This window comes from Ursus arctos, unplaced genomic scaffold (genome assembly GCF_023065955.2).
Source record: "Ursus arctos isolate Adak ecotype North America unplaced genomic scaffold, UrsArc2.0 scaffold_26, whole genome shotgun sequence".
In the NCBI taxonomy this organism is placed as follows: Eukaryota; Metazoa; Chordata; class Mammalia; order Carnivora; family Ursidae; genus Ursus; species Ursus arctos.
Genome location: NW_026622941.1, coordinates 29,202,542 through 29,224,081, shown reverse-complemented (window position 1 = coordinate 29,224,081; position 21,540 = coordinate 29,202,542). Strand labels below are relative to the sequence as shown.

Below are 21,540 nucleotides of genomic sequence, written 5' to 3'. Positions count from 1 at the left end.
GTCGGCTCTCGCTATAGCTTGGGCAAGACTGCCACCTCCTGGAGAAGCTAATGTATACTGGTGACTGAGGCGCTCTCATCCGCTTGGAGTTTGGATCCCAACGCCAATTCTGTATCTCTCCATTAAGTTAAAGCAATTTCTAACCCATCCCAAACTCTGTGAACAAGTTTTTGCATCGAGCCAAGAATTCAAAGGAACTTGTGCATCACAATTTTTTTCACGTGAAAATTTAAACAAAATCTAACATCTGTAGAGAGCTTAGTAGGTGCCATTCTTAGTCCTCACAAGAGCCCTATGAGGTAGGAACTATTATCACAGACACACCTACGCTACGAATGAGTGAACAGTTTTTGCGAACTTAAGGTGACTGCAAAGGTAAGCAGAAACTCCACGTAGGTCGTCAGAACTCCAATGACTGCTGAGAACTCAAGCTCCGTAGCTAAGTGACCGCCTCGCCCCACCCGGACATGCGCAGAAAAACACGGAAGCAATTTTCGTAGAAATTGTAGGAGGCTGGCACTGAGGGGTGTGGCGAGGGCTCCAAAATCCCAGCATTCCCATCGAGCCGACGCCAAGATGGCGGCCCCCACGTTGCGCTGCTTTTCCCGGGGCCGGTGGTTTGGGACGCCAGGCCCAACAGAAGTCTTGCTCCTGGCACTACGTGAGGCCCATTCGGGCGCTCAGGGGTTACTGGCGGTGCAGAAGGCTCGAGGTTTGTTCAAGGAGTTCTTCCCCGAGAGAGGTACGAAGATAGAGCTCCCAGAGCTCTTCGACCGTGGCACAGGCAACTTTCCCCAGACCATCTACTGCGGTTTTGACCCCACGGCCGACTCGCTTCATGTGGGGCATCTGCTATCGCTGCTGGGCCTGTTTCACTTCCAGCGAGCGGGCCACAATGTGATCGCACTGGTGGGAGGTGCCACCGCGCGCCTGGGAGACCCCAGCGGCCGGACCAAGGAGCGCGAGGCGCTGGAACCGGAGCGCGTGCGAAACAATGCGCGCGCCCTACGCCAAGGGCTCGAGGCCATGGTGGCTAATCACCAGCAGCTCTTCGCTAATGGGCAGACCTGGGGAAGTTTCACAGTACTGGACAATTCGGCCTGGTACCACAAGCAGCACCTGGTGGACTTCCTAGCGGCCGTGGGCGGGCAGTTCCGCATGGGCACGCTCCTGAGCCGTCAGAGCGTCCAAACCCGGCTCAAGAGTCCCGAGGGCATGAGCTTGGCCGAGTTTTTGTACCAGGTGCTCCAGGCTTACGACTTCTACTATCTGTTCCAGCATTATGGATGCCGGGTCCAGCTGGGTGGATCTGATCAGCTGGGCAATATCATGTCTGGATACGAGTTTATCCACAAGTAAGCTCCTTTAGATCCAGAAAGCTTGTGACCAAATAATTTACACACGAATAGCCTGTGATACATTATTAGGATTGGGCAATAACGCCCTTTCCGAGTCCTTGTTGGTTTTACCCCACTAAGTCTGTAATGGTGTTAATGTGACTAGCTAGTGAGAACTAAAGGGCTGAATTAATGGTACAAGGCACGGAACGTATTCCTAGAGCTTTGCAGGAAATAGACCACTAGGCAGGATTCAGATTGTGTCTTTTGCTTCCCCTTAGTAACTTTGTGTTTCTGACTTGAGAAACTGCTTTTCGTTGTTTATGCTTGAATGCGACTGTGTCTCCTGGAGTAGTTTCTGCTTTAGCTCTGCAGGTTGCATGAAGATAGTGTTAGTTTTTGGTTGGCATCTCAATTTTTTTTCCAACTCTGAATATTTGGCAAACATAGATTTTAGTCGCATTTTCTTGAGGGAGAGCAACTATAGGGCTAGCCCATGTGGTACTCATTTTTAAATCCTTTAAAACATCCTTAAGTGTCTCTCTGATTGCCCCTTACCCAGTTTTCTTTCCTTTTCTTCCTCGGACTTTAAAATTTTCTAGGCCCTAGTTATGCAGAAACTACCCCAGAGTCACTGGTTCCATTGCAGTTTAGAAAGACCAATGCCAAAACGGAGTGAGTGCTATGAAAACAAGAGGAACAAAAATTCGGATTTAGAAGGTAAAGGAAGTTTTCGTAGAGCAAGAGACCAGAATGAAATCTGAAGAAGGATTAGCAGAACCTGCTACCACTTGTGCTTGAAGCACATAATGAAGTCTTTCTTTATGCTTAGGTTGACTGGAGAAGATGTATTTGGAATCACTGTTCCTCTAATTACAAGTACAACTGGAGCAAAACTGGGAAAGTCGGCTGGTAATGCTGTTTGGCTAAACAGAGATAAGACCTCTCCGTTTGAATTGTATCAATTCTTTGTCAGGCAGCGGGATGATATGGTAGAAAGGTGAGTTCTTAATAGTATGCTGAAAAAAATTAAGTTTATAAGCTCATGATACAATTTTAGCCATTGAATCTCTATGTACCCCTTATAGTTCTTTATGTTTTTGTTTTCATTTAGATTTTGTTTAAGACACAGACATTGTAGTTTGAACTGTTCTAAACGGTTTTTTGTTGGTTGGAGCAGAAAACCACTGTGGTTGCTAGTTTGTGATCTACATCTAGCAAGTACTTAAGACGTTATCACTTGTGTAGTCTAGTTTTTTCACTCCTTTTATCATCAACTTGACTTAACCTGATTTTACCTTTGTCTCTAAAGTTTTTCTTTATAACATCTTTTGAAAATCCTTTTTTAAGAATGATTTTCTCATGAATTCACATTATCTTAAACTCTTCAAAGAATATAAATTAATGAGAAAAATACACCTGCAACAAAGAAAAGGTGAATTTCCCCAAAAATAATTTTTCCAGAGTGGAAAGTATGCCTTATAAAACTACAATAATTAAGGGTTTTTTTTCCTTTAGATTTATTTCAAACATATTTGATGATACAGTTTAGGGTTTTGATGTATCAAGAACTGACATCTTTTTGAAAATTTCATTTTTTATTTGGCTCTAATGTATAAAAATCAATTTCTGTGATTGTGTATCTGGCAACTCTTCTAAAATCTTATTAATTCTAATAATCTTAGACTTTAAAGCACAAGCTTAAATGTAAGATTAAGTAAAGAGACTACTGGAGAAGATTAGAGAATCCGGACAGTCTTCAGTATCTATGGTTACTTGATTTCTGTGGCACTGCAGAGCAGTGGGATAAAACAATCTTTTCAATAAATTGCATTTAGATAATTAGATGTCTTATGTGGGGGAAGTAATGAAACTTAATCTTACACGGTATGCAGCAATCAGTTCCAGGTAGATTATCAGCCTAACTCTATAACAAAAGATAAATCATGTGTTCAGAAAATAAATAGGAAAATATCTTTGTAACTGGGATAGGGAAAGATTCTTAAATGAGATACAAAGATAAAGATTGGTAGAGTAGTCTAAATTACAACTAAGATCTGTTCATCAAAAGTCTCCATTAAGAGTAGAAGAATATCAGTTACATGTACTAAAAGTGTAAAGAGCTTATACTCAGATTCCGTAAACCAATAAGAAAAAGACGATCCAGTAAAAACACGAGTAGAGGCTTGAACATGCACTTCAGAAAGATTCTATCCAGAAGGCCAAAAACCTATGAAAAGGTTGCTCCGCCTTAGTAATGAGGAGAAAATGCAAGATAAAGGCAAAATTAAATACTGTTCTGTACCTTCCAGAATGGATAAACATAGACTTGGCTATACCAAGTGTTGGTGAGAATGTTCCAGGGTGGTGGGAGAGTGAACTTACTGTGCTATCAGTCTCAGCCAATTGCTGGTGATGCTGTTAGCTAGAAATGCTTGAGGAACTCACCTGGGCACATACCACTTGTGGCAAGGCCCGCAGACATTTCCCCAACCAGAACCAGTGCTGTGGCTGGACTGGCCTTAGTGGTTCCTATGATTGCAGGAGGCACCTCAGCAGCAGCCATCAGGGAAATTTGAAAAACATGATTTTTTACTCCCAGGTCCTGGGGGGCTACCCAGAAGGTCCTGGGTAGAGAGAGGGAGGGCGCATGGACCTGGGGCACGGCCTTATTGGAGACGGGGGAGGGGGAGTTGGGTTTTGCAGGTTCACCATTTATTGGGAAATTTAAAACATGAAAGCAGTAATTAGAGAACAGGAAAGGGAGAAACGGGGTCACTCAAATGGTCAGTTATCTAAGTCACCCAGGGCTTTCTAAAAGAGGAACTTCATGAGTAAGGCTGGCCTGATAACTTATCGAGGTGGTTTGCTACTAGCTGTATCATAACAGCTAGCAGTATGTTTATTCAAAATGAATGTCTTTAAAATGGATTATTTGGCAGTTAAAAGCTAAGTGTCAGGCACTTAGAGGCATCAGATTTTTTTTGTCCTTTTTTTCTAATTGAAGTATAGTCAACATACTGTATTATATTAGTTTCCAGTGTGCAACATAGTGATTTGACATTTTATATGAATTATGATGTGCCCACCACAATAATCGTAGTCACTGGCTGCCCCCTTACCAAATTATTACAGTATTATTGACTGTGTTGCCTGTGCTGTACTTTTCATCTCTGTGACTTTAACTGGACATTGGTATATCTTAATCCCCTTCATCTGTTCACCCCACCCCTCTCCTCTGGCAACCACTACTTCTCTGCATTATAAGTCTGTTTCTGTTTTGTCTGTTCCTTTGTTTTGTTTCTTAAATTCCACGTGTAAGTGAAATCACGGTATTTGTCTTTTTCTGAGTGACTTATTTCACTTAGCATACCTCAGCGTCCATCCATGTTGTTGCAAATGACATTTCTTTCTTTTTTATGGCTGAGTAATATTCCATTCTTCTTTAGCCATTAGTCTATCAGTGGACACTCAGGTTGCTTCCATATCTTGGCTACTGTAAATAATACTACAGTGAAAATAGGTGTGCACGTATCTTTTTGAATTAGTGTTCCTGTTTTCCACAGGTAAATACCTGGAAGTAGAATTGCTGGATGGTATCAGATTTCTATTTTTAATTTTTTTTAAGACCTCCCTACTCTTTTTCATAGTGGCTGTACCAGTTTACATTCCCCACCCCCAACAGTGCATGAGGGTTCCCTTTCTCCACATTCTTGCCAGAACTTATTTCCTGTCTTAGCCATTCTGACAGGTGTGAGGTAACATCTCATTGTGGTTTTGATTTGCATGTCCCTGATGCTGAGTGATGTTGAGCATTTTTTCCATGTGTCTGTTGGCCATCTGTCCTCTTTGGAAAAATGTCTATTCAGGTCTTCTGCCTATTTTTTAATCACATTGTTTTCTGGTGTTGAGTCGTGTAAGTTCTTTATATGTTTTGGATGTTAAGCCCTTATCAGATATATCATTTGCATATATCTTCTCCCAGTCAGCAAGTTGCTTTTTTGTTTTGTTAATACTTTCCTTTGTTGCACAAAAGCTTTTTAGTTTGGTCTATTCCTAATAGGTTTTTTTTGCTGTTGTTGCTCCTGCCTGAGGAGAAAAATCACAAAAGTATTGCTAAGCTGGATGTCCGGGAGTTCCTGCCTGTTTCCTTTTAGGAGTTTTATGGGTTCAGGTCTCACATTTTGGTCTTTAATCCATTTTGAGTTTATTTTTGTGTGTCGTGTGAGAAAGTGGTCAAATTTTATTCTTTTGCATGTAGCTTTTCCCAGCACCATTTATTAAAGAGACGGTCTTTTCCCTATTGCATATTCTTCTTTTGTCATAGATTAATTGAACATATAGGCGTAGGTTTATTTCTAAGCTCGCTGTTCTGTTCCATTGGTCTATGTATATATTTTTGTGCCAGCTCCATGCTGGTTTGATTATTACTGCTTTGTAGTATGTCTTGAAATCTGAGCGTATTGAAGAGGAATATTGCCCAGAGCAGGCCCCAGGCCAGGAGGTCCCAGAAGATTGAAAATTACTAACAGTAAGCTAGAGATAACCAGAAGCCCTACTGGGAGCAAGAGATAACCAGCCCTTTCTGCTTCTGTAGACAGGCTTCCCAGCACAGGCTCCGTGCACTACTGTTCCCACCTAAAGCAGCCCCCACTTCCCCCCCTGACTCCCCACCATTTAAACCCACCTACCAGCAGTCAGCACAGCCCTTAGAACCTGCCTGCCTGCAGTCCCCTATAAAAGCCCTATAACTCCGTTGCCTGGGGCCCAGAATTTTGAGCACGAGCTCATCTGGGTCTGCCCATCTGGGTCCGCCGGCATAAAATAAATCTGAGTTCTCCTACTTCTCCAAGTGTCAGTCGTCTTTTGCCGGTCTGATTCTTATTTTTCTGCAACAGGGTGATACCTCCAGCTTTGTTATTTCTCAGGATCGCTTTGGTTATTTGAGGTCTTTCATGGTTTCACACAGATTTTAGGACTGTTTATTCCTAGTTCCATGAAAAATGCTGTTGGTGTTTTGATAGGGATTGCATTAAATCTGTACTTTGCTTTGGGTAGTATGGACATTTTAACAATATCATTCCAACCTATGAGCATGGTATATTTTTCCATGTATTTGTGTCATCTTCACTTTCTTTCATCAGCGTTCTGTAGTTTTCAGAGTACAGGTCTCTATTTTACTCTTTTTGATGCAGTTGTAAATGGGATTCTTTTCTTAATTTCCTGGTCTGCTAGTTTGTTATTAGTGTATAAAAATGGAACAGTTTTCTGTGTATTAATTTGGTATTCTGCAACTTGACAGAATTTATTTATTACTTCCAATAGTTTTTTGGTGGAGTCTTCAGGGTTTCTGTATATAGTATCAAGTCATTTGCAAATAGTGACAATTTTAATTCTTCTTTACCAGTTTGGATGCCTTTTATTTCTGTCTGTTGGCCGTAGTAGGACTTCCAATACTATGTTGAATTAAAGTGGCAAATGGACATCACTGCCTTGTTCCTGATCTTAGAGAAAAAGCTTTGAGATTTTCACCAATGAGTATGATGTTAGTTGTGGGGTTTTCATATTTGGGTTTGGGGGTATGTTCCCTGTAAACCCACTCTGTTGAGAGTTTTTATCATAAATGGATTCTGGATTTTGTCAAATGCTTTTTCTACCTCTGTTGAGATAATCATATAGTTTTTATCTTTTGTTAATGTTGTGTATCATGTTTGTTGATTTGCATAAATTGTACCATCCTTGCATCCTTGGAATAAACTCCACTTGATCGTGGGGAATGATCCTTTCAATGTATTGCGGAATTCAGCTTGATAATGTATGTGAGGAGTTTTGCATCTGTGTTCATCCAGGATGTAGCCTGCAATACTCTAGTTTTGAGGTGTCTTTGTCTGGTTCTAGTGTCAGGGTAGTGCTGGCCTTCTACAATGTATTTGGAAGCATTCCTTCCTTTTCAGTTTTTTAATAGTTTGAGAAGAATAGGTATTAGTTCTTTAAATGTTTGGTAGAATTCACTTGTGAAACTGTCTAGTCCTGGACTTTTGTTTCTTGGGAGGTTTTGATTACTGCTTCAGTTTCATTCCAAGTAATTGATCTGTTCAGATTTTCTATTTCTTCCTGTCTTGGAAGATTTTATGTTTCTAAGAATTTTTCATTCCTTCTAAGTTGTCCAATATATTAGACATATAATAATTTTCCGTAGTAGTCCTTTTTTTTTTTTTTAAACCATTGACTATATTTTCTATGTTGTACCTTTCATCCCATGATTATTCATTCCTTAACTGGAAGCCTGTATCTCCTATTCCCCATCATCCATTTTTCCCATCCCCCACACTCCATCCCCTCTTGCAACCATTAGTTTGTCCTCTGTATTTGTGGGTTGTTTCTATTTTGGGGTTTTTTTTTTATTATTTGTTTTTTAGGTTCCACATATAAGTGAAATCATATGGAATTCGTCTGTCTCTGCCCAAATTATTTCACTTAACATAATACCTTCTAGACCATTGAAGTTGTCACAAATGGCAAGATATCCATCTTTTTAAGTCCTGAGTAATTTTCCAGTGTATATATGCCGCTTCTTTATCCATTCATCTATTAGCGGACCCTTGAGTTGCTTCCGTATCTTAGCTATTGTAAATGACGCTGCAGTGAACAAAGGGATGCATATCTTTTTGAATCAGTGTTTTCACTTACTTGGAGCGAATACCCATCAGTGGAATTACTGGATCCTTGTGGTATATCTATTTTTAATTTTTTGAAGAATCTCCATACTGTTTTCTATAGTGGCTGCATCAATTTACATTCCCACCAACAGTGCACAAGGGTTCCTTTTTCCTCTGTATCCTCACCAATACATTATTTCTTATCTTTTTGATACTAGTCACCGTGACAGATGGAAAGCGATATCTCATCGTGGTCTTGATTTCCATTTCTCTGATGGTTAGTGATGTGGCGCGTCTTGTTCAACGTGTCGACTGTGCGTGTGTCTTCTTTGGAAAAATGTCTATTCAGGTCCTCTGCCCATTTTTAATTGGATTCTTACTGTTACTGGTGTTGACTTCTGTGAGTTCTTTATATATCTTGGATATTAATCCTTTGTTGGATATATCATTTGCAAATATCTTCTCCCACTCAGTAGGTCTTCTTTCTCTTTTGTTGATGGTTTCCTTTGCTGTGTGAAGACTTTTTATTTTGGTGTAGTCCCAACAGTTTATTTTTATTTTATGGTTTCAGGTCTCAATATTTAGGTCTTTAATCCATTTTGAGTTTATTTTTATATATGGTGTAAGAAAGTGGTCCAGTTTCATGCTTTTGCGTGAAACAGATACATAAGCACCATTTGTTAAAGGGATTCTGCCCATTGTATTTTCTTGCCTCCTTTGGCACAGATTAATTGATCATGGAAGTACAGAGTTATATCTGTTCTCTCCGTTCTGTTCCACTGATGTGGGTGTGTTTTTGTGCCAGTACCAATCTGTTTGATTACTGTGGCTTTGTAGTGTATCTTGAAATGTGGAAATGGGTTACTTCCAGCTTTGTATTCTTTCTCATGATTACCTTGGCTCTTCTGGGTCTTTCATGGTTCATACAAATTTTAGGATTATTTGTTCTAGTTCTGTAAAAAAATGCTGTTAGTATTTTGATAGGGATTGCATTGAATCTGTAGTTTGCTTTGGGTAGTACAAACATTTTATCATTATTAATTCTTCCAATCCATGATCATGGAATGTCTTTCCAGTTTGTCATCTTCAGTTTCTTTCGTCAGTGTTTTATAGTTTCACGTTACAGATCTTATATCTTCTTGGTTAAGCATGGTAGTCTTTTTTTTTTTTTTTTTTTAAGATTTTATTTATTTATTTAAGTAATCTCAACACCCAACACCCAACGTGGGGCTCAAGCCCACAACCCTGAGATCAAGAGTCACATGGTCTATCAACTGAACCAGCCAGGTGCCCCGAAGCTTGGTAATGTTTTCTAATCCTTTTTATTTATGTAGTGTCAGTCGTACCTTCTCTAATTTCTGATTTTATGTATTTGAGTCCTCTCTTTTTCTTGATGAATCTGGTGAAAGGTTTATCAATTTTGTTTATCTTTTCAAAGAACCAACTTGTAGTTTCATTTATCTTTTTTTTTTTTTAAGTTTCTGTATTTATTTGCTCCGATCTTTATTATTTCTTTGCTCCTGCTAGCTTTGGGCTTTGTTCTTTTTTCTAATTCCTTAAGTTGTAAGGTTAGATTGTCTATTTTAGATTTTTGTTTCTTGAGGCAGGCCTTCATTGCTATAAATTTCCCTCTTAGAACTCCTTTTTCTGTGTCCCAGAGATTTTGGAACATCATGTTTCCATTTTCATTTGTCTTTAGATAGTTCTTAATTTACTCTCTGATTTCTTTGACCCATTAGTTGTTTAGTAGCATGTTGTTTCACCTCCACATGTCTGTGTTTTTTCCAGTTTTTTTCTTGTAATTGATTTCTAGTTTCATACCAGAAAGAGGGTTGATATGATTTCAGTTTTCATAAATTAATTGAGACTTGTTTTGTGGCTTAACATGCAATCTATTGTGGAAAATGTTCCATGTGCACTTAGAATGTGTATTCTGTGTTTGGGGATGGAATGTTCAATATATATCTGTTAAGTCCATCTGGTCCAACATGTTCTTCAGAGCCACTGCTTCCTTGATTTTTCTGCCAAGATGACCTATCTGTTGCTGTAAGTGGGATGTTAAAGTCGGCTTCTGTTGTATTATTGTTGATTTCTATTTTTTTTTAAAAGATTTTATTTATTTGAGAGAAAGAGAGCGTGCGTGCACACTAGTTGGAGGGAGGGCCAAAGGGAGAGGGAGAAATAGACTCCCCGCTGAGCAGGGAGCCTGACGTGGGGCTTGATCCTGGGACTCCAGGATCATGGCCTCAGCTGAAGGCAGATGCTTAACTGACTGAGCCACCCAGGTGCCCACTGATTTCTCCCTTTATGTCTGTTAATATTTGTCTTATGTACTTAGGTGCTTCCATGTTGGGTTCAGAGGTAATTGTGATTGTTATATCTTCATTGGATTGAGCCGTTTATCATTATGTTAATGCTCTTTGTTTCTTGTTACAGTCTTTGTTTTAAAGTGTATTTAGTCTGATGTAAATATTGCTACGTCAGCTTTTTTTCCATTTTCATGGAATGCCTTTTTTCATCTGTTCACTTTCAGTTTGTGTCTTTAGGTCTGAAGGAGGCTCTTGGAGGCAGAATATAGATGGGTCTTGGGGTATTTTTATCCATTCAGTCAGCCTGTGTTTTTTGATTGGAGCATTTAGTCCATTTACATTTAAAGATTTATTTACTTCAGATAAATAGCGAGCACATAAGGGGGGGAGGGGCAGAAGGAGAGAGAGAATCTTCAAGCAGACTCCCCACTGAACATGGAACCTGACATGGGGCTCCATCCCCGGACCCTGAGATCATAACCTGAGCCGAAATCAAGAGCTGGCCACTTAACTGAGCCACCCAGGCACCCCTAGTCTATTTACATTCAAAGTAATGATTGATAGTTAGGTTCTTTTTGCTATTGTGTTAATTGTTTGATTGTTTTTATAGTTCTTTCTCCCTTTCTTGGTCTCTTCCCTTGTGACTTGATAAAACTTTCCTTAGTGTAACACTTGGATTCTTTTAGTCTTTGTGTGTATCTATTATACAGTTTTGGTTTGTGGTTACCACGAGGTTCATGCAGCAGCCTCTGCATATAGCCATCTATTTTAGGTTAATGGTCACTTAAGTTTCAACACATTCAGAAAGCACGTTTGCTGTGTTTCTATTCCCCACTCCATGTTTTATGTATTTGATGTCCTCTTTTACACCTTTTTATCTTTTGTATTGGTTAACTAATTATTGTAGCTGTAAGTGATTGTCCTATTTTTGTCTTCTAACCTTCGTACTGGCTTTGGGATTGATCTGGTACCTTTACTATTTGTTTGCTTTCACCATTGAAATTCTTTCATAATTTTCTAAGTCCTAGTTACAGCCTCTTCTTTCTCGTTTAAAAAAGTCCCTTGTACGTTTCTTGTAAGGCCAGTTTAGTGGTGATGGACACCTTTAACTTTTGTTTGTCTGGGAACCTCTTTATCTCTCCTTCTATTCTGAGTGACAGTCTTGCTGGGGACAGTATCGGTTGTAGTTTTTTTCCTTTCATCATTCTGAACACACTGTACTGCTCCCTCTGGCCTGCTGAAAGATCAGCTGATAGCCTTATGGGGGTTACCTCATACATCACTGTTTGCTTTTCTCTCCCCACTGTTATGATGCTCTCTTGAATTTTTGCCATTTTAATTATCATGTGTCTTGGTGTGGACTTCTTTGGGTTCCTATTTGGGGCTCTCTGTACTTCCTGGACCCGGATGTCTTTTCCTTCCACAGGTTAGGGAAGTTTTCAGCTGTTATTTCTTTGATTAAGTTTTCTGCCCCTTATTCTCTCTGTTTTCCTTTTGGGACCCATGTGATGTGAATGCTAGTATGCTGCTTGTCCCAGAGATAGGTGTCCTTAATTAATTCTATGACACTAGGAATTGTAACTTAATTGGGGGAACCTCAGTATTAAAGGTTTGGAAGGGAAATGGTGAGGTACCATTCATAGTGGCTGACTTATGTACCGACCACATGGGGCCATTGAAAGGGGAGGCTGTGGGCTTAATGACTCCATCTCAACATCTTTAATGACAGGGCGTAGGCCTTTAGTGCCCCGTTTAAATTGGTATTGGGGGGTGTTTACCATCTTGCCCCCAGGAGGAAGAGTCACTGGCATCCATTTGGTAAATCCTACCAAGAAGGCCAAGAACTTGGGCTGGTTCTGTGTGGCATGGTATGTGTCAGTGCATCCATGCTGTAATAGGGGAAGAAAGGGCCAAAGAAGCCACCCCTATAAGGAGCCGTTTGAAGTAAATGGTCCCTGTAGTTAAGTTACATCCGAATGGATTTGTACACCTTTGATTGTTTTACTGGGAATGCCCTGTAGGTAGAAGGGCTTCCCTTTCGAGAATTTAGAGGGATTGTCTGGAATAACAGTGACTTGGGCCCTGATGCCTAATAGGACAAAAAAAGACCCTGCATTTTTATTGTCCCACTGGACTATCAGAGCGGTATAGGGGCCACTGCCTCTGGGAGGTGGGTTCAGTCCTAGGGAGCTACCCATTTCCTAGGGTAGATGCTTAGGTGGCAGCTGTGTGGCAGGAGGATGGATGGCAGAAGGGGGCTGTGGCTGGGAGAATGCTAGTATTGGGCTCTGGAGTTTAGAGACTGGCTGTCCAGATACTAAGTGACCAGAGCACTGAGATTTTGTAACTCCCAGGAGAGGTTAACTTGTGTATTTTCATCAGGGGCAAGATTATGTTGGTTTATTAGGGAGGGTGTGGGGAGCCCTTTTTGTTGAGGGAAATTTCCTCAAGGGGAAACGCCCTCTGGGGCAGTGGGTGTGGAAGGGCATAGGTCTGAAGTATCTGGGTGCCCGGATAGTAATCTCCTCTATGTCCAGCAACCCTGTCAGGGCCCCCCAGTGCCTTAAATGGCTTCAGCGGTCCCATTAAAATGTAGTAGGGCTGCCCTGTAATTAGGGGGAGAGCCTTACGAAAAAAAGTCTCTGGACTCGGGTCACGTGGGGCCTCTTCCGGTTTAGAAATAAAGAGGGGGGTCATCTGGGTCGCTGTGGTCATGCCTGCAGGGGCTCGCCACGAGGCATTCCTGACCGCCAGCGTCGCTGTCAGGAGGCTGAGTCTGAGACCCTCGCGCACGGTGTGCTCAGCGGCCTGCATGGTGCCCCTGCACTTGTCCGCGGGCGCTGCCGTCCGTCCGCTGTCGCACCAACGCCGGCTGGCTAACCGGCTGGGTCGCGGCGCTCTGGCAGTGTCGCCTCCGCTGCGTGTTGCCTGCGGTGTCTCAGCTGAAGTGTCGCTGCTGCGTCGTAATTCGGTCTCTCCAGAGCCACGTGATCGAGGCCGCACAGATGATGAGACCACTAGTTACAAAGGCTCTTCGTGACTAATGTCAACGAGGGTCCTCCAGGAGAGCTAGTGAAGGCACACTGGATCCCAGGGCTGTTACCCCTGGGCAGATTACTGAGGAAAGGCTATTCCGGTGGGTGAGGAGGAGGGAGAACTCCCCTAGTGACCCCCGAGTGGTGGGTCGTGGTGGGACTGTGTCCCCTACAGACATTCGCCTGAGCGGAGTCTGCGGCCCGACCGGCCTTCGCGGTGCCGACGACTGCAGGACGCACCTGGGCGGCAAGGGTCAGGGAGCTTCGAAAAACGGTATCTTCCTACCTCCAAGTTCTGGAGGGGGTGGGCACTGTGACGTCTGGGTAGGCAGAGAGGGAGAGAGCGCGGCCCTGGGGCTCCGCCCGTATTGGGGTGCAGGGTGAAGTGCCTGGGGCTTTGTGAGGTCCTTCTTTATTGGCAAATTTAAAACATAAGCGCGGACGTCAGGAAGTGGGAAGGGAGACACGGGGTCACTCGAGCGGTCGGTAATCTGCGTTATCCGGAGCTTCCTAAAGGGGGAACTTGCTGCGTGGCCGTGGCCTGCTGCTTTGCCGCGATGTGCCGCCAACTGTGGCATATTTAGGTGAGGGAGGCCTTGGCAGCAAAAGCTTAACGTCAGGCACAGATGCTACGCTTACAGAACCACTTGGGAAGTGTGTGTCTGTGCGTACTACACCTGAATACGCACATGAACCTGCGACCCAGCAGTTCCCCTCCTGGGTACGTCCCCAGAAGAAACGAGCGCGCACGGGCACCACGAGAAATACACGGGAGTGTGGACAGCAGCATTATTAGCAGCCGCTGCGCGAGAGCAGCAGCAGCACAGATGCCACGGTAGACTAGATGGCTCGTGGGAAGCAGGCGCAGCACGGAGGGCCGTCCTGACAGCGGTACACGCAGCAGCAGCACCGATCTCCTAAACACAGTGATGTGCCGAGTAGCTAAACGCAAAGATGTAGTCTGTATGATCCCGTTGATTTGTAAAGCCTAAGAACCGGCGAACGCAGCGATGCTCTTTACCCAGGGCTACCAGAATAGAGGTATAGAGAGAGACGAGGAAGAGATTACCTTGAAAGGCAGAAGAGTGGTTCATTTGGAGCGGGAGAAGCGGATGTGGTATGTCCGGGTTTTCTTGAGTAGAAGCAACGACGTATTTCTAGACGGGATGGTTACATAGATGCTTGCTTTCTGACTCCTTAAACTGTATGTTTGTGATTTGTATACCTTTCTATGTGTTTTTCACCAAGAAAAGATTTGTTTAAAGGCTACATATAAAATATCTGTTTTTAAGTTATACATATTTTTTATTTATGGGTATATATACATAAAAGTATTAAAACATGCTTAGGAAGGATATGTACAAATTTAGATTAGCTTATCTCTGGGCAAGGAGGGGACTCTGAGGTGCTAGCATCTAGAGCTATATTATTTTATGCTTTTTCAAAAGGAAAGATTGAAGCGAAGATGGCAAAATAGTAACATCTTCAATCTGGGTAGTATGTGCATGGGTATCTAATTTGGGGGACATTTCTGCATGTTTATTTTTCATAATGTAGGGGCGCCTGGGTGAATCAGTTGGTTAAGCAGCCGACTCTTGGTTTTGGCGCAGGTCATGATCTTAGGGTCATGAGAGTGAGCCCCACATCAGGCTCTGTTTTCAGCAGGGAGTCTGCTTGGGATTCTCTCCCCCTCCCCCCCCACTCATGCTCATGCACACACTCTCGGTCTCTAAAATAAATAAATTTTAAAAAATATAAATTTATAAGTAGACAATGTTTTTTAAAGGGAAAGGGAGTTGGAGACAAAGTTAGGTGCGTTATATATACCAGCGCTGTATTTTTGTCCCACAGGTACCTGAGGCTCTTCACTTTCCTGCCCCTTCCAGAGATTGACCACGTCATGCAGCTACATGACAAAGAGCCAGAAAAGCGGGGTCCTCAGAAACGACTTGCTGCAGAAGTTACGAAGCTTGTTCATGGACAAGAAGGGCTGGATTCCGCTAAAAGGTGGCCTTTAGGAATAACTAATGCTGGATAAAGTTATGTAGTTAAAGACTTGAGAAAATTCATTAGAGTTATCTTGTCATTTACCACTACAAGGATTGTCAGTGTCTGACTTCAGTGCTTTAGAATAGCCTCTGTTGGGAAGAAAGGTCATCTTAAGTATGAATTATACAGGATAGACGTTGTTTCGAAACTGGCTGTTAGAACATGCATGTGGATAAGCACTGACATGATGTGGTTCTCGATGTGGTTTCCAGGTGTACACAGGCTCTCTATCATAGCAGCATCGATGCACTGGAGGTCATGTCTGATCAAGAGTTAAGAGAGCTGTTTAAAGAAGCTTCATTTTCTGAATTAGTTCTTGACCCAGGAACAAGTGTCCTAGATACATGCCGCAAAGCAAATGCCATACCAGATGGACCCCGAGGGTAAGATGATTTAACTTTTAGTCACAGTTAATTCAACATTAAATGTTACAGTTCACAGCATGTTTCCAGAGGGTGTTTTCCTGATAGTGCCATAATGGTGTCTCATTCCTGGCAGAAGTTAGGTTAGTCCAAGAATAAAGTGAAAACTGAGTACTTACCGTTGAAAATACTCTAAATTCTCTATAAAGTCTGGAACTACTATACTATCTCTCAATAAGTCTAACTCCGGTTTTCCTCCAGCGCTGGAAAGGCCTACGTTGAGGGGACCACTATGGCCAGCAGAAGCACTGGGATTAGTCAGCTCAGGGATGGTCACAATTTGAGATCAAAAGTGAACAGATTCACATGACCCCTCTCATATTCAGTCTATATTGTCTTTATTTGAGGGAGTAGAGGGCTTGCCCAACCTATTTAAAATATTTGTTGAGGGACACTTGGATGGGTGAATTGGTTGGGCGTTGGCCTCCAGCTCAGGTCCTGATCCCGGGTCCTGGGATCGAGTCCCACATCAGGCTCCCTGCTCATCGGGAGCCTGCTTCTCCCTCTCCCTCTGCTGCTCCCCTGCTTGTGCACTCCCTCTCTCTCTCTGACAAATAAATAAAATTTAAAAAATATTAGTTGAATTTCTGAAAATGAAGTAAGCATATGATGTTACTTCCTAAAACTAGTAGTATAAATTATACTATTCCTCTTGAGAATTCCATTTTTCTTATTCAAGAAGCATGTAGAATGTTTTTTCCTCAGTTGTGTGGTGTTTTGAGGGAATAAAGTGTTCCACAAAAAAGTAATCCAGCACATACTTGAGGCTTATGCAGAATGAAACAGTGATGTAGAAGGAAAAGCATTAGTTAGCCAGAAGACCCTAAATGCCTCGTCTCCTGGAGTTTGAGCATAAGTCAGATACTTACCAGCCCATAGTCATGATTATAAATGACATTTGTTATAGTTGCTATTTTCTTTCAGTTGTTTTGGATTATTTGCCTTTATCCTGAAGAGCCCTAGATTATTCTATATTATATAGAGAAAATATCCATCGTCTTTGTATCACTTGCCATTCTCCCTTATTGATTCCCTAATATGCTCATTATTTAATGTACACTGAATTGGGGGTGGTACCATATACTCCCCAGAGTGAGTCACTGGTTCTAAGAATTTTCCTTACTGTGGAAGCATTTTTGATTTTCTTCTGAACTCTTCTAGTGGTTTATTTACTGATACTGGAAATTCTACTACGACTTAAGATGACACCATATCTGATTTAGACAGTTCTTAATACTGACATTTTTTAGATTGTATAAGCTAAACAAGATTGGCTTGTGCATTTAAACAAAATGTAGAACGTGATCTGGAAGCTCTAGCAAGTAGCCCAAAATAACAATTCCTAAAAGAAATAAATTTGTCCCTAAATAGAAAACTGTCGAGTTTTATGAGACCATGTGTAGTAGCCGTTCTTGGTCATCTGGTAGTGTTCAGATAACAGAAAATGAACATTTGCCTTTCCTAAGGGCCTGTAAGGCCTTTCATACTCTAGACCTTTTCTTCTCTCAGTTTGCTTCTTTCTAGCTACTCCCCATGTTTCCTTGCCCTGTTTGTGGAAGTAACTGCTACTCACCCTCCCAGTTTCCATGTCTCTTCTTTCAGGACAATTTCCAACCCCTCACCCACCCAGTGTGCGCCCAGAGCAGTCTTTCCTGGCACTTGATAGCATTTAATCACTGTGGAATTGTTTATTTGTCTGGCTCTCTCCACTAGTTGGCAGTACTCTCATATTTAGCGCAAAGGCTTTGTAAATGTTGAATGAATTGGGCAATAAATAACATGAGTAAAACCTATTTACATACGCCATCAAAAAATTGTTCCTCATAAGAACTAGGATGATCGGTAGGGAAGAAAGGGGGGGGTAATCAGAAGGGGGAATGAAACATGAGAGACTATGGACTATGAGAAACAAACTGAGGGCCTCAGAGGGGAGGGGGGTGGGGGAATGGGATAGGCTGGTGATGGGTAGTAAGGAGGGCACCTATTGCATGATGCACTGGGTGTTATACGCAACTAATGAATCATCGAACTTTGCATCAGAAAACAGGGATGTACTGTATGGTGACTAACATAATATAATTAAAAAAAAAAAAATTGTTCCTAAACTGGAATTAGATGAGCTACTGATTTTCCAAACTCTAAAATCTGCCGATTTCACTTTTTAAAAAATTCTTAAAATTTTAACAAAATTTGCTGTTATTGGTGTAGCCTCAGAATATAATTTCCAAGGATTTTCCAGTTTCATAAGCAAGTTTGCTAAAGATTTCTGTAATAGCACTACGTAATCGTGGCTTGTATCTCACGGGAGCTCATGAAAAGCAGCGTTGTCCTCTTTTTGGAGGCTTTTCTGTGATTGGGGAATCACTCTCTAGGTGATTCTGCGATTCGTTTTTAAACCACTACCAACTGAATAGTTCTATGTAGAGCTGTGAAATAGCCTTCTCCACTAAACAAGACACTTATTATGCCTTAAATCTCCTTTTAGAAGAGCGTCTGAGGGAGGCAGAATCTAGTAAGGTGAACATGTAACAATTCAGTGCCAAGGGGTTTGAGTTTGGAGAGCCTCTGAAATGTTAAGTGAAATGATTCTAACTATTTTCTATTTTTAGGTATCGGATGATAACAGAAGGTGGAGTCAGTATAAATCACAAACAAGTAACAAATCCTGAGAGTGTTTTGGTCGTTGGACAACATATTCTTAAGAATGGACTTTCATTACTTAAAATAGGAAAGAGGAATTTCTACATTATAAAATGGCTGCAGCTATGATGAAAAATCCTTCAGGTCGTTCAAACAAACTTACCCATCTCATTCTCAAGATGTACCAAAGGTTGGCTCCAGAACTTATACTTTCGCTCATGCAAGTCAAACCACAGAGAACGGAGTACACTCTAGGCCTAAGAGTGTGAGTAATTTTATTTCCCCAGCGTGGTTAAGACAAGGTGCTTGTGTAATGGGGTATTTTATCTCCTGAGCCGCAGGAATAAGGACTACCACAGAAAACCATGATTGCCAGGGATAATCTCTTAAAAATTCTCTTTCTTGAAAGAACTAGCCTTTCTTGCTCCCTTTTTAGAGATGAGGAAGAGCAGTGAAGAAGAGGGCAGAGTAAGGACTCGTAGATACTTTTGTATGGGGGGTTAAATTAGTTTTAAGTTTCTGCTTCTGTCCCCAGGCAGATTGCAACTTGAGATAAACTGAAAAGCAACTAGAGTGAAAACAGAGGCAAATATTATACCAAATATCCAATCATAGGAGAATAGGAAAAGGTATTCAGGTAAGGGAAATTTTCAGGATTTAGAATTAAGACCTAATTAAGCTCTACAAACATTAGGCAAGTCAATTCTCAGAACTATTTCCACGTCGTCTGAAAAATCACGGTAGTATCACCGTATTTCTTTGAGGACCAAGTGAAACACAAATACAAAATGGTTCACAATCTGAGTCCTAGAAAACCTTACAGGCAGCAAAGCATGGCTTTGGTGTTGAAATTCTAGCCATTTACTACCTGGATTATGTGGAACAAATCACTGTCTTTACGTGTAAAACTAGAGATGTAATAATATCTCTGTGAATTGTGGGAATTTAATAGGAAAAAATTTGTAAAACTTTTATACAGTATAAGCTATATTATGTTCCATTTAGATTTATACATTAAAAAGCTATTGTTTAAACCTTTCTCTGGGAGCAAAGTTAGGAAGAATTCATTTATTGACAAAACTTTAATGTCATTTCATACCAGCAATTTTATTTACATAGCAAGAACATAACAGGTGTCCACTGTAAATGCCAGAGATCGTCTCAACATACCAGAGCTTCACTCAGTTTGAGAGCCAATAAAGGAAGGTTTTCTAACTTTCCATACCTTTCTTGCCTCTGCTTTTCCTGCACAAGGTGTCTAGTGGCAGCAAGTACATTACCATAGCCTGTCCTTAAAGGTGACATTTTCAATTTGAGATGTGTCTGACATGGTGGAGAATGGTGCACTGTAAGTTTTTCCCCCCCTTAAAAAGGCTGAAATGGTAGTCATCTGATGTGTCCGAAGTAAGTAAATCATGGATGGCTATACTGATGTTGACTAATGGCAAAGTGGCTTTTAAGTGTGTGCTAACAGACATTTAGGTAGTGAGCATTCTATCATCAAGATTGGTACTGTCCACAGATTCAAAGTAGTACCGTATCATAGAAGATTGAATCTGTTTTTATGTTTGAGATCAGTTGCTGACCTGTTGTTTGCTAGTAAATGGGTGCCGTAAGTTCAAGTTAACAGACATCTTGTCCCTGCCAGGAGTCCTTCATAAATGTCATAACTTAAGAAGAGAAATGTTAACATGTTCAATAAACTATGTATCACAGATATAGTATCTGTTAAAGATGGAGCTAGATGCCTTAAGGATTTTGACCTGTATCTTAAAATTTATAATGTAATTCATATCAGGAATCACCTGGGGACTTTTAATAAAATGTGAGTATGTTCTAAACCTCACCCCCACCCTCTGAATGCATTGTAGTATTCTAAGCCTTCAGCTGTGTGGCTGTGTCCGGGTATTTTTCTTTTTAGATTAGTAGAGAGTTCCACCAGTATTTTCTAATGTATTTTGTTGATGGAAAGCAAAACTAACTTTTTTACCAACTGAGAAGATACACTTCAATGATCAGCAGAAGTGAATCTTGGAGCATGGTGTAAATGACCTAATTTAAAGATGGATCTGGATTATATTTGAAAATCAAGTCTAGATGATTGTTTTTAATGCAGGGAAATATAATTCATACTTCCAGGTTTAAGAAAGAATCAAAGGTATTTTGGTTTTTAACGCACTAGGGCAGTGTGGGCCCAGAAGCGGCAGGGCTGCATAGCTCCACACTGCATCAGTCATCGTTCCAGATCTTCTTGTGCCTTCAGCTTTCTTACTACCACATCAAAGGTTGCAGAGAAGCTCAATAAAACTATAAATCGAAGGACAGGTGGAATACAGTGACTGTGAGTAACCTGTCCGCTCCTTCAAAGCCAGACCAGTTTACACTGTGCATGCATCCAGTTGCAGGAAGTGGTGTCGGGGTGCACTCTTCTTGAAGGACTAGGGCAGCAGCTTTACGACTACTAACAGATTACACAGGTCATCTTATCCACAGGCACACTGCTCGTACAACTAGAACATAAACAGCTCTTCTTTTTAAGTTCAAATGAAACAGTCACAAGAAAGACTTGATATATTTTATATGTACTGGGCAACTTAGAAACAGCCATTTATTATTTGGATTAAATGTATGATTTGTTCTGCAATACAGAGTAAAATTTTCAATTTGTAGCCAGTCTCTTCACATGAGCAGATTCATACCATTGCAATACACAGGAGTTCATAAATAAAATTCTACTCAAGTAGGCAGTAACTAGCAACTTTCGAGTCACCAAAGTCTCAGTATTGTATAGTTCTCTTCACCAAAGATGAGTCTCTCGGATTTCAGCAATTATTTGACTGGCACCTTGTAATGCCTATATTAAAAAAAACAATTATAGATGCTTAGTAAGTCAGGATATCAAAATATCTTTATGTGGGGTCGTCCACTTTATAGGGGGTAGATTTCTCTTAACCAGTATCTTCTCTGATTTTGAATCTAAAAATCTAGTCAAGTACCAACCCAAAAAAAGATTAGCCATCATATGAAGACTATGTATCTCCACGGATCAGAATGTGTTTTGAACAATGTAGTGTTTATATCGACGACCC

General features: G+C 41.2%; 2 protein-coding genes across 7 annotated transcripts in view; one reads left to right on the top strand and one right to left on the bottom strand.

The window, feature by feature from the left end:
* Window positions 1–510: 510 nt before the first annotated feature.
* Window positions 511–20,297, top strand: YARS2 (tyrosyl-tRNA synthetase 2). Its single transcript, XM_026502130.4, has 5 exons — window positions 511–1,355; window positions 2,170–2,337; window positions 15,192–15,347; window positions 15,602–15,772; window positions 18,421–20,297. The coding sequence occupies exons 1-5, from the start codon at window positions 577–579 to the stop codon at window positions 18,578–18,580; spliced, it is 1,434 nt and encodes a 477-aa protein (XP_026357915.1). The 5' UTR covers window positions 511–576; the 3' UTR covers window positions 18,581–20,297.
* The window catches only part of DNM1L (dynamin 1 like), a 46,580-nt gene continuing 44,572 nt past the window's right edge, over window positions 19,533–21,540 (bottom strand). For all 6 annotated transcript variants that reach the window (XM_026502126.4, XM_026502127.4, XM_026502128.4 and 3 more), the window contains one exon: window positions 19,533–21,305. In XM_026502126.4, coding sequence (XP_026357911.1) covers window positions 21,249–21,305 — 57 coding nt within the window. In that variant the 3' untranslated portion in view covers window positions 19,533–21,248. The remainder of the gene's footprint in view (window positions 21,306–21,540) is intronic.

Bases quoted from the DNA above. Each gene is read 5' to 3' on its own strand.
- YARS2 (XM_026502130.4), top strand. From the start codon at position 577: ATGGCGGCCCCCACGTTGCGCTGCTTTTCCCGGGGCCGGTGGTTTGGG. The intron at 2,338-15,191 runs GTGAGTTCTTAA...TTTGTCCCACAG, and splicing joins CGGGATGATATGGTAGAAAG to GTACCTGAGGCTCTTCACTT. The intron at 15,348-15,601 runs GTGGCCTTTAGG...TGTGGTTTCCAG, and splicing joins GGGCTGGATTCCGCTAAAAG to GTGTACACAGGCTCTCTATC.